The sequence below is a fragment of the Erythrolamprus reginae genome, chromosome 1 (assembly GCF_031021105.1).
Source record: "Erythrolamprus reginae isolate rEryReg1 chromosome 1, rEryReg1.hap1, whole genome shotgun sequence".
In the NCBI taxonomy this organism is placed as follows: domain Eukaryota; kingdom Metazoa; phylum Chordata; class Lepidosauria; order Squamata; family Dipsadidae; genus Erythrolamprus; species Erythrolamprus reginae.
In genome coordinates, this window is record NC_091950.1 from 395,375,021 (window position 1) to 395,387,261 (window position 12,241).

The following is a 12,241-nucleotide window of genomic DNA, read 5'->3' on the forward strand; positions in this document are numbered from 1 at the left end:
GCTCAAGGAATATCTTGAGAACCTGCTGTATTTTGCTGCTTATAGGTGCTGCATTTTGTCATCATTTCTCTTGCCCTTATTCATCATCAAAATTTGATCCCCAAATTGGACTTTTGGGGTTATATGATTTTATGTTTCTTTTGTAATTTTGTTTTTGTCTTTTTGTAAGCTGCAAAGCACCCTACTAGTTTGTGGCAGGATATGAATACTGTCTATTTATTGTGCGTTGTACAAAGTATTGTATAAAAGTCCTTTTTTCCAGAGGGAGAAAATATAACTTCATTCTGAATTCTTCATTAATTTAAATTTCGCATTGCATTGCGGCAGTTTGCTTTACTAGGAGTATTTTAATGTTAGTCTCCCAATCTTTCCCAAACCCAGTCAAATTAACTAAAATATTTGATTAATACTGGGCTTGTCTTTCTATATTGAAGCACTATCAAGAAACCGTACGCAGACGATACAACCAGATTGCTTACTCTGATGTTGATTTTGGGGTCCAGGAGAGCAAAGGTGAGGTTCTGGTTTTGGATTTTTAAGAAATAACAACTGAGCAGCGAATGGTTCTCTTTCATTCTCTAGTTGTGGGTATATATATACTGCTCAAAAAAATAAAGAGAACATTCAAATAACACATCCTAGATCTGAATGAATGAAATATTCTCATTGAATACTTCATTCTGTATAAAGTTGAATGTGCACAACAGCATGTGAAATTGATTGTCAATCAGTGTTGCTTCCTAAGTGGATAGTTTGATTTCGATTTACTTGGAGTTATATTGTGTTGTTTAAGTGTTCCATTTATTTTTTTGAGCAGTGTATTTTTACATTTTTAATATATATATATTGTAGAGATGAAGGAAACAGACATGGTTGATACTACAATTTATTTTTATTCGATTTTTTAATGCCGCCCTTCTCCTTAGACTCAGGGGGGCTTACAACATGTTAGCAATAGCACTTTTTAACAGAGCCAGCCTATTGCCCCCACAGTCTGGGTCCTCATTTTACCCACCTCGGAAGGATGGAAGGCTGAGTCCACTTTGAGCCGGTGATGAGATTTGAACTGCTGACCTGCAGATCTACAGTCAGCTTTAGTGGCCTGCAGTACTGCACTCTACCTGCTGCGCCACTTCGGCTCATGTAATCTTTGGGATAAACTCATGGTCATCAAATAAATATTCCATAGATTCTTCTTGGCTTATATGTCTATAAAAATATGTTAACTGAATAGGGAAGATGGAATTTGAAATACAGTACGAACCTGTCTACCCTGGCATTAGTGTGCTAATTGTTTTCTAACAATTCCATCTCCTAGAGGAAGAGTCTGTAGTGAGAGACCAACAACCTGCAGTTGTTCATCCCATCCAGATAACAAAACTAGATAATCACAAAGAGCCACAAGTAGCCATAGTGTTGGAAAAACCCTTGGATGCCAGGTGAGTAAGAGATTTAATAGCTTACTGTGCTTAAACAGCATCATCTTTGTTTATGCTAAAAATGGATTTGCCCCCTTGGCTACAATGTATGGAGTGTTTAGGAATAATCAAATTATCACGTTAACACAGGACAGCAGGGATATTAGTACTTTGGGAAAATAAAAGCAATGGACTCTGGGAACTGGGTAGATATAATAGAATAGAATAGAATTTTTATTGGCCAAGTGTGATTGGACACACAAGGAATTTGTCTTGGTGCATATGCTCTCAACGTACATAAAATAAAATATACATTTGTCAAGAATAATGTGATACAACAATTAATGATTGTCATAGGGGTCAAATAAGCAATGAAGAAGCAATATTAATAAAAATCTTAGGATATACGCAACAAATTACAGTCATACAGTCAACATGGGAGGAAATGGGTGATAGGAATGATGAGAAAAACTAATAGAAATAGAAGTGCAGATTTAGTAGAAAGTCTGACAGTGTTGAGGGAATTATTTGTTTAGTAGAGTGATGGCGTTCGGGAAAAAACTGTTCTTGTGTCTAGTTGTCTTGGTATGCAGTGCTCTGTAGCGACATTTTGAGGGTAGGAGTTGAAACAATTTGTGTCCAGAATGTGAGGGGTCAGTAAATATTTTACCTGCCCTCTTTTTGACTCGTGCAGTATACAGGTCCTCAATGGAAGGCAGATTGGCAGCAATTTTTTTTTCTGCAATTCTGATTAACCTCTGAAGTCTGTGTCGGTCCTGTTGGGTTGCAGCACCAAACCAGACAGTTATAGAGGTGCAGATGACAGACTCAATGATTCCTCTGTAGATAGGAGCATTAGTGCTAAATAGACTGAGACAATTCTATCTAGCCCACTATTTTGCTTCACATTATTCTTCAGAGAAGTTTAAGAGTACAACAAAATTAAATCTTTCAGCGTGAACAAACGAATGAAAGTTGGAAGGTGAGCTGAAGTGAAAGAGAAGCAGCTTTTATTTCTTCGACTTTTCACCTTTTCACTGAAACTTGCTTGGCTTTATAGAAACATAGGAACATAGAAGACTGACGGCAGAAAAAGACCTCATGGTCCATCTAGTCTGCCCTTATACTATTTCCTGTATTTTATCTTACAATGGATATATGTTTATCCCAGGCATGTTTAAATTCAGTTACTGTGGATTTACCAACCACGTCTGCTGGAAGTTTGTTCCAAAGATCTACTACTCTTTCAGTAAAATAATATTTTCTTATGTTGCTTTTGATCTTTCCCCCAACTAACTTCAGATTGTGTCCCCTTGTTCTTGTGTTCACTTTCCTAAACACTTCCCTCCTGAACCTTATTTAACCCTTTAACATATTTAAATGTTTCGATCATGTCCCCCCTTTTCCTTCTGTCCTCCACACTATACAGATTGAGTTCATTAAGTCTTTCCTGATACGTTTTATGCTTAAGACCTTCTACCATTCTTGTAGCCCATCTTTGGACCTGTTCAATTTTGTCAATATCTTTTTGTAGGTGAGGTCTCCAGAACTGAACACAGTATTCCAAATGTGGTCTCACCAGCGCTCTCTATATATATTGTTTTCTTTAATTGTTCGGGAGACAGATAGCTGAGGTCTAAAACCAGCAGCTGAAGTTACACAAGAGATGGGTTAGAAAGGAACAGGGCACCAACAGTTAGGGCAGTGTTTCTCAATTATTTTCTGTTACAGCCCTCCTAGGAAGAAATAAACATTTCGCAAACATACACCCAACTCTCCGCTAGGACGATGGTGTGCAATATTCATCACATTTTCGTTGAAAAAACTCAAGCGGCTTATCAGTGTGATTGGGGTGCAATGTATTTAGGTGATGCCTTAATGTATTTGGCTTCATGTTATCCACTGCCAACATTTTTAGACACAGTAAACATACCGGTTTTTCCTCGTCTCCCACCGTAGTCACAGTGAAGCCAAGCGCTACATACGCTTCATCATATTTCCTCATCTTAGCTTTCAGGAGACTCATGTTTGTCTCATTATCTCCGTCTCTCTCCTCCTTTCTTTTCATCCCTGTTAAATATTTTTCCATGGTGTCTCTTAGTTTGTTATCTGCACTTCGTATCTCCTACTCTGTACTGTGTGCTATTTATTTATTTATTTATTTATTTAATTTATTGTTAGAGTTGGAAAGGACCATGCGGGTCATCAAGTCCAACCCCCTGCCTAAGCAGGAACCCTATAGCATCCCTAGCCAAATGGCAGTCCAATTTCCTCTTTAAAATGTCCAGAGTATTGGAGTTCACAACGTCCGCTGGTAGGTTGTTCCACTGGTTGATCGTTCAGACCGTCAGGAAGTTCTTCCTTATTTCCAGGTTGAATCTCTCCTTGGTCAGCTTCCAGCCGTTGTTCCTCGTCCGGCCCTCCGGTGCCCTGGAGAATAAAGTGATCCCCTCCTCTTTGTGGCAACCTCTCGTATACCTGTAGACTGCTATCATGTCTGCTCTGGCCCTCTTCTCTAGGGTATCCATGCCCAGTTCCTTCAGTCTCTCTTCGTATTGTTCACACCCCCATTCCCTGCAGCAAAAAAAGCATGTTCCCCAGGGTAACAAGCCCCCCCTGGCATCGCTCTGCACACACACACACCCCAGGGAGCCCACCCCACTATTTGAGAAACACTGAGTTAGGGAAAGGGAGCATTTAAATAAACTTGGGGGACAATAGATGGTCTGTTTTAAGTTTCACTGAACCTGAGAAGAACAAGCCAAGCTTGCTAAAGAGGCAGAGGGCTGCAGAAAGAGTTAACGGCTGTGGTACTGTGGTGAGATCCTATCGGTTTTGAACTATACATTTGATTTGCGTGTTCTAAATCCTTTGTATAGCAGGCTCAGGGAAAGAAATGGGGGAGAAGACATTTGCCATTGTGCCCAGCCTGTTTGCTTCTCGTAGGTGTTGGTCATAACAGGACTGTCACACCAACACTCCGCAGTCTGCATTGGTTGCCGATCGGTTTCCGGTCACAATTCAAAGTGTTGGTTATGACCTACAAAGCCCTTCATGGCACCGGACCAGAATATCTCCCGGACTGTCTTCTGCCGCATGAATCCCAGCAACCAGTTAGGTCCCACAGAGTGGGCCTTCTCCGGGTCCCGTCGACTAAACAATGCTGTTTGGCGGGACCCAGGGGAAGAGCCTTCTCTGTGGCGGCCCCAGCCCTCTGGAACCAACTGCCCCCCAGATATCAGAGTTGCCACCACCCTCCTTGCCTTTTGTAAGCTCCTTAAAACCCACCTCTGTCGTCAGGCATGGGGGAATTGAGATATTCCCTTCCCCCTAGGCTTATACAATTTATGCATTGTATGTCTGTATGTATGATGGGTTTCTTAAATTGGGGTTTTTTACATTACTTTTAATATTAGATTTGTTCATATTGTCTTTTTACTGTTGTTAGCCGCCCCAAGTCTACGGAGAGGGGCGGCATACAAATCAAATCAAATCAATCAATCAATCAATAAATAAATAAACAAACTGTCTCAGTGAAGCAGAGAGAGGCTTTTGATCTGATCCAATTTTAAGGCTTATATTTTTCCTAATTCCGGCTATATTTGTGTTTTCAGCGCTATTGATGAAGAGCTGTCAGAGCCCAGGAGTGGGACTCTGCAGTCTTTTACACATCACATCGCCCCACGGAAAGAGTCTGGCACTTTCCTCTCCGTACCGAAACATGTTCTCCAAAGCCTCAGTGATTATGATGCCCGATACCGGCAGCACCTGAAGAGCATTTTCCTCGAAGAGGTGGGGCAGTTCAACCCTTGGAACATTGCAGAGAGGTATGAGGGATCTTGGTGGGGTTGCTTTCTTTGTATCTTCTGGAGGGATTTGCTTTTTTAAAAAAATTTCAAAAACCCGTACTTCACTGTCAGAAAAGAATGGGGTTCCCCCCCCCCCCTTGGTTGGGGAATTCTGGGAATTGGAGTCTCCCCATCTTAAAAGTCGCTAAAGCTGTTTTTTTATTATTATTATTTTTTTATTAATTTTTAACAAATTTATATACACACAACATAAAACAGTGCATAGTGAAATGTGCCCACCACCCAGACACACACACATTCCCCACCACCAAATCGGGGGTGTTTCTTGTATAGTCCACTTGACCCAAGAGCAATATACCTATTTACATATTATAGAGTGATTGCAATTTATTTCTTGTAGCTTGGTCTCGGATTCTACTCGTCATATATCGTCTTACCTTGTCCCACCGTCCCATCAGTTGTCCCAACTCAGTTTCATTATCCGAATTTATCCTTTTATCCATAATTTCAAATTGAATATGATCCACCATGTACCTACACCAATTTTGCATTGTCCATTTTGTCGCATCCTTCCAACCCAAAACTATTACTGCCTGAGCGCTTTCTATTGCTGCTTGTTTTATTTCTCTAAATTCTCCCATTGCATTGCTTTTAACTAGTACTGCCATTTCCTTAGTGATTGTCCATTGTACATTTAGCGTTCTATTGATATCCTCTTTCACTTTTTGCCAAAATTCCTGCACTATCGGGCATTCCCAAAACATATACATAAACACTCCTTTATCTTGACACCCATGCCAACAATTCCCCCTGACATTCTGATGAAAGTGTGCGAGTTGAACGGGAGTAAAATACCACTTATGTAATATTTTCCTTCTCATTTCCCTGATTCTTGTATTTTTAATTTTCCTTATATTTTCTACTATATTTTCCATCTCTTGTACCTCTACTTAGAATAGAATAGAATAGAATTTTTATTGGCCAAGTGTGATTGGACACACAAGGAATTTGTCTTGTATCTTGTATCTCATTTTGCCACCATTTAGTCAATCCTTCAATCGTGTCCCCGTCTGACTGCACTAGCATCTTATATATATTGGTTGCTTGCGCCTTTATACCCCCACTTTTTTCTCTTATTATTTTCTCTAACCCTGTCTCCTCCCTCAATAGTACTTCTTTATTCTCCCTTTCGTTAAGATATTTACATATTGCATTTATTTGTAGCCACCTTCCCTTACCTAACCACCATTCTATACGGTTTCTACTTGGCCTGCCATCCTTCTCATATAACTGTTCTATCTAGTTGCTAAAGCTGTGAAACACCAAGTTAGAGGTTGAAGAGAATTGTGCTGTGGATTCTTTTTGGAGCCAGTAGGTGGCAGTCAATCTCCTTCTGTTTTCCCAAGTTTTTCCTCTGGCTCTTATCATTTAATTTTCAGACTAATTGCTGTAACAGGAGTGTATTTGCTGACACCTCAAAGCCTATTGCCAAGATTTTCCTAGATTTTGCAACAGTATTAATGCTTACTGTTCATTGTGTATGAATGACCATATCATGTAACCTGCGCATGTACATAGCTGAAAGCTGCATAGTGATAACATCCCTATCAAAAAAAAGCTGGCTGGGAAGAAGAAAGGAGGATTGCTTGACGGACTGATGGATGGATTGAGGACTTTTCGCTCTTGGAATAAAGTTGGCTTCTTCCACTCCTACAATGGTCTCTGTTTATCTTTGGACCCTTCCCCGTTCTACATCCTATTCCATTTCTTTCCTTTTAGCCTGGCGGAGGAGCTGACCGAGGAAATATTGGCAGATGTAGCAGCTGAGCTCCATGGCTTCTGTGAGGACTATGCAGAGGCTGTCTTCACGTCAGAGTTTCTACAGGTGGCTGAGTAAGTGGCCTTTTGAAGAACACCGATAAACTGGATCTTCCAATGAATATGTTTGGCGGAAAGATTGAACCCGACAAAGACCAGTTCTCAGGAATGAAATTTGACAAACATGTGTATTACTTTCTATGTTCCTTCTTGTGAAGGCTGGTACTGGTGGAATAAATAAATAATGTTGGGAGAATTCTGATCCTTGAAAGCCTGAAAAAACCCCTCCCCACTTTCCTTTAAAAGATGTTGCGCATTCCAAAGGACCTTTTCCCCCCCAATCATTTTCAAAGCATGCATAGCCTTATTGTCCATTTCATGATTCATTTGGACTGAGTATTTGACAAATTATTCCCCTCCAACGTTCTATGTCTTACAGAAAGGGTCACTCGTTTTCTTAGCTGAGTTCTTACAGTGGCAGCCATCCATACAAGGTTGCTCATTACTCAAGGGCTGAATCCAGTTAGTTCAAGCAGTGGCAGAAAACGCCAACTTTGTATTTTAGAGATACAAGTTCAGCTCCTGGATTCTCTACCGCTGATGTTGATAACACAGTACCTCATTTTACAGTATTTCAGGTAATGAAAAAAAGTAGGAAACCAATACTTGAAAAAAAGTTGCTGACCTTGAGATTTTGCACCTGTTCTTGGGGAAATGAATAAGATACAGTGGTACCTCGACATACGAGTTTAATTCGTGCCAGAACCGACCTCGTATTTCGATCAATTCGTATCTCGAACCAATGCATTTAGATTTGGCTTTTCGCGCCGAGATAACTGGAAAAAATGGAATTCTTGCGCCACCTAGTGGACGCTCGGCTCGTATCCCGAATTTGAGCTCGGGTGTCGAACAGAAATTTTGCTCGCGTCTCAGCACATAACTTGGAATACTCGCATGTGGAGCAGCTCGTATCTAGAGGTACTACTGTACTTCTAAAATGTTCAAAAATCTGTGGAAACCCTTCCAGTGGCTAATGGCAACATAGGTTTGGTGGAAGATTTCCAATGGCATCCATATTACCGGGTTCAACTTTGGATGTCATTTCTGTTCCTCTTCTGTTCAGTTTGATTTCAGTGAGCCTTGTTTACCTTTTCTTAGGGGGTTACGGATCAAACAATTATTTGGGGTTTTATTTAATCCTGATGTCTCTTCACATTGGGATGCTATCCTATCATTTGTAGTTAGTCTGATGTATTTCACTGTATAGAAGGAAGAGTTATGCATGTACAGCACTGATTTTAGTCTGAATTGTCCCACTTAGCAACCACTTGAGGCAGAGGCGATGGGGGGCTTCCTTAAGCCGGCTTCTTTTGAAAATAAAAATTAAATATTTATTTTACTGTTGCTGTGTGACTAGCCATACTTATTTTTTATACAGTCCAGAGGGATTTGTACGATAAATCAATGCAATTTATACTTGATTACTTTGTTTTTCTACATCAAAATTATTAAACCAGCTTAATGTACTTAAATGTTTTGTGTAATGGGTTTTCCCCCCCCTAACTGCACTGTTTTGTAATTTGTGTTTATAAAAACGAATTCTTAAAAGAGGGTGGCTGAGAGGCTTCAGGCACTGTGTTGCACAAATTATTAACCCATTGGTTTTGAGTCGTCTCAACATTTATTCATTCAATTTTTTTAATGCTGCCCTTCTCCTTAGACTCAGGGAGGCTTACAACATGTTAGCAATAGCACTTTTTAACAGAGCCAGCATATTGCCCCCACAATCCATGTCCTCATTTTACCCACCTCGGAAGGATGGAAGGCTGAGTCAACCTTGAGCCGGTGGTGAGATTTGAACCGCTGACCTGCAGATCTAGCAGTCAGCTTTAGTGGCCTGCAGGACTGCACTCTACCCACTGCGCCACCTTGGCTCACATGACTAAAGTGAGAATTTGGGGGCGGCGGAGGGGGCTGCTTGTGTTTGCTTCTTCCTTGTGTTGCTAATGGCTTACTGGAAGGTCACCAAACATCAGCCACTTTTGGCTGCTGTAGATACAAAGTCTGGGACACCCTTGGCTTTTTGGCAGTGATCAGGAGGCTGCAAATTAAGGGGATTGTTATGTACTGAGAAGCTGGGAGGTTTTCACTCCAGTCCAACCAGGAACACAAGCAGGTAAAATCTGAGTGGCTCCTGATTTAAAGGGCTCTAATAATAATAATAATTTATTAGATTTGTATGCCGCCCCTCTCCAAAGACTCGGGGCGGCTCACAACAATAACAAAAACAATATAATAGTAATACAAATCTAATATTAAAAAAGTATATATAAAACCCCAACAATTAAAACCATACAACACATACATACCAAACATAAAATATAAAAGCCTGGGGGAGGTGTCTCAGTTCCCCCATGCCTGGCAATATAGGTGGGTCTTGAGTTATTTGCGAAAGACAAGGAGGGTGGGGGCAGTTCTAATCTCCGGGGGCAGTTGATTCCAGAGGGCTGGGGCTGCCACAAAGAAGACTCTTCCCCTGGGGCCCGCCAAACGACATTGTTTTGTCGATGGGACCCGGAGAAGGCCAACTCTGTGGGACCTAATCGGCCGCTGGGATTCGTGCGGTAGAAGGCGGTTCCGGAGGTATCAATTTAAACCCCTGGCTATAGCAGGACCTTGCTGATGTTTGCTCGCTATGACCAATAAAGAGCTGAAGTCACTAAACCATCTCCTGCCTCTTCAGTAGAGGAAATTGACAGGGACCTTTTTCTTTCCTCGGAAAGAGTGAAATGAGAAGTGGTGGGTTTTTTTAAAGTGTGTGTGTGTGTGTGTGTGTGTGTTGTGTGTGTGTGAACCTATTAAGGAAGGAATTTCTTGGGACATTTTCACATATATCCCCAGTAGATGGCAACAAAACAGAATAACAGAGTTGGAAGGGACCTTGGAGGTCTTCTAGTCCAACCCCCTACTTAGGCAAGAAACCCTACAGCAGTGATGACGAATCTTTTTTTCCTTGGGTGCCAAAAGAGCATGTAGGCATGCTGTCATGCATGCACGTGCCCACACCCATAATTCAATGCATGGGGAGGGCAAAAACAGCTTCTCCCACCTGCCAGAGGCACTCTGGAGGCCAGAAACGTCCTGTTTCCTAACTTCGGGGGGGGAGCTCAGTAGGCTCATGTTTCACCCTCTCTGTTGTGGTTAGCTCTGGCCCAGCTCCTGCCCCAAGGACTGTGGATGTGGGGGAGACATCCACATGCTGCAGGCCTGTTTTCCCCACACACACCGTTGGAATCTGCTGATGAAGGCTCCTCTGACCAAGAAGACATGAGTGACAGGGAGGAGGAGGAGAGTGGGGCAGACAGCTCAGAAGGAGATCAATTATCTAGCTCTTCCTTGGATTCAGAACAAGAGTTAATGATACAGCCACGCATGCGGAGAGCAATGCATAGGCAACAACAACTGAGAGATTATTATCAAAGAAAATGAGGCCACCTGTGGTTGGGTGGGGCTGTGGCAATTAGCGAGGCTGCTATAAATAGCAGCCTGTGGGTTTGGCCATTGTGGAGGATTATCTGATCATTGTGTTTCCTGACTGCTTTACTGACTTTGACCTTTTGTGTGCTGATTTTTCCCCGCTTTGAAACTAAACCAGGGCAAAGTGTGTTTCACTTTGTGAAAGAAGAAGGACTGTGAATTGCCTCACAGCTGCAAGCTAAGTATCACAGGACTGATAAGGGACTTGTACAAATTACCAGTTTGTTTGTAGACGAGTGCTCTTTGCTATACAAAAAGAGGGCTTAGTTTAAGTGAATTTTCATTATAAAGAACATTGTTTTGAATTTTCAAACCTGTGTCTGAAATTTGTACCTGTGAATTTTTGGGAGGATTCTACCAGAGAGCCCAACAGAACACTCTCCAGGATACAAATGCTTCCCTAGAGCCTGGGGAGGGTGAAAACACCCTCCCCCATCCCCCGGAGGCTCTCTGGAAGCCAAAAACGCCCTCCCAGAGCCTCTGTGCGAGCCAAAAATCAACTAGCCGGCACACACATGCACGCTGGAGCTGAGGTAGGGCAACGGCTTGCGTGCCAGCAGATATGACTCCGCGTGCCACCTGTGGTATCCGCGCCATAGCTTCGCCATCACTGCCCTATAGCATTTTAGACAAATGTGTTATCCAATCTCTTCTTAAAATCTTCCAGCGTTGGAGCATTTACAGCTTCTGGAGGAAGGTTGTTCCACCGGTGAATTGTTCTGTCAGAAATTTTCTCCTTAGTTCTAGGTTGCTTTTCTTCCGGGTGAGTTTCTATCCATTGCTTCTTGTCCTACCCTCAGGTGACTTGGAGATTCTTCTTTGTGGCAACCCCTGAACATAAGAACATAAGAAGAGCCATGCTGTATCAGGCCAAAGCCCATCGAATCCAGCATTCTGTGTCACATAGTGGCTCACCAATTGTCCATGGGGATCTTGAGTAGAAAGAGAAGGCAAGACCCTCCCTTTCCCTTGACCCTCAACAAATGTGGCGGCCCTGACCCTCTGGAACCAGCTCCCCCCAGAGATCAGAATTGCCCCCACTCTCCTCGCCTTTCGTAAGCTCCTTAAAACCCACCTCTGTCGTCAGGCATGGGGGAATTGAGACATTTCCCCCCAGGCCTATACAATTTATGCATGGTATGTTTGTGTGTTTGTTTGGTTTTTAAATAAAGGGTCTTTTAATTATTTTAAATATTAGATTTGCTATATGTTGTTCATTATTGTTGTTAGCCGCCCCGGGTCTACGGAGAGGGGCGGCATACAAATGTAATAAATAAAATAAAATAAATAAAATAATTAATAAATAAACGGTACTCTAGGAAATCCTGCCTGCCTCAACCAACATAGAGGCAGCACATGGACATCCGTTTCATGATATCAGGATATCTGAGATATCAAAACACTGCTATTATGTCATCCCTAGTCCTCCTTTTCATCAAACTAGACATACCGAATTCCAACAACCATTCTACCATACTTAATGAACTCAATCTGTACAGTCTGGAGGACAGAAGGAAAAGGGGGGACATGATCGAAACATTTAAATATTTTAAAGGGTTAAATAAGGTTCAGGAGGGAAGTGTTTTTAATAGGAAATTGAACACAAGAACAAGGGGACACAATCTGAAGTTAGTTGGGGGAAAGATGAAAAGCAACGTG

At 41.9% G+C, this 12,241-nt stretch overlaps 1 protein-coding gene across 3 annotated transcripts in view; it reads left to right on the forward strand.

Annotated features, from left to right (window-relative positions):
• KIAA0753 (KIAA0753 ortholog) overlaps positions 1-8,444 on the forward strand; it is a 36,970-nt gene extending 28,526 nt beyond the window's left edge. For all 3 annotated transcript variants that reach the window (XM_070735021.1, XM_070735023.1, XM_070735022.1), the window contains exons 13-16: positions 435-513; positions 1,319-1,439; positions 5,033-5,245; positions 7,007-8,444. In XM_070735021.1, coding sequence (XP_070591122.1) covers positions 435-513; positions 1,319-1,439; positions 5,033-5,245; positions 7,007-7,124 — 531 coding nt within the window. In that variant the 3' untranslated portion in view covers positions 7,125-8,444. The remainder of the gene's footprint in view (positions 1-434; positions 514-1,318; positions 1,440-5,032; positions 5,246-7,006) is intronic.
• Positions 8,445-12,241: the final 3,797 nt, after the last annotated feature.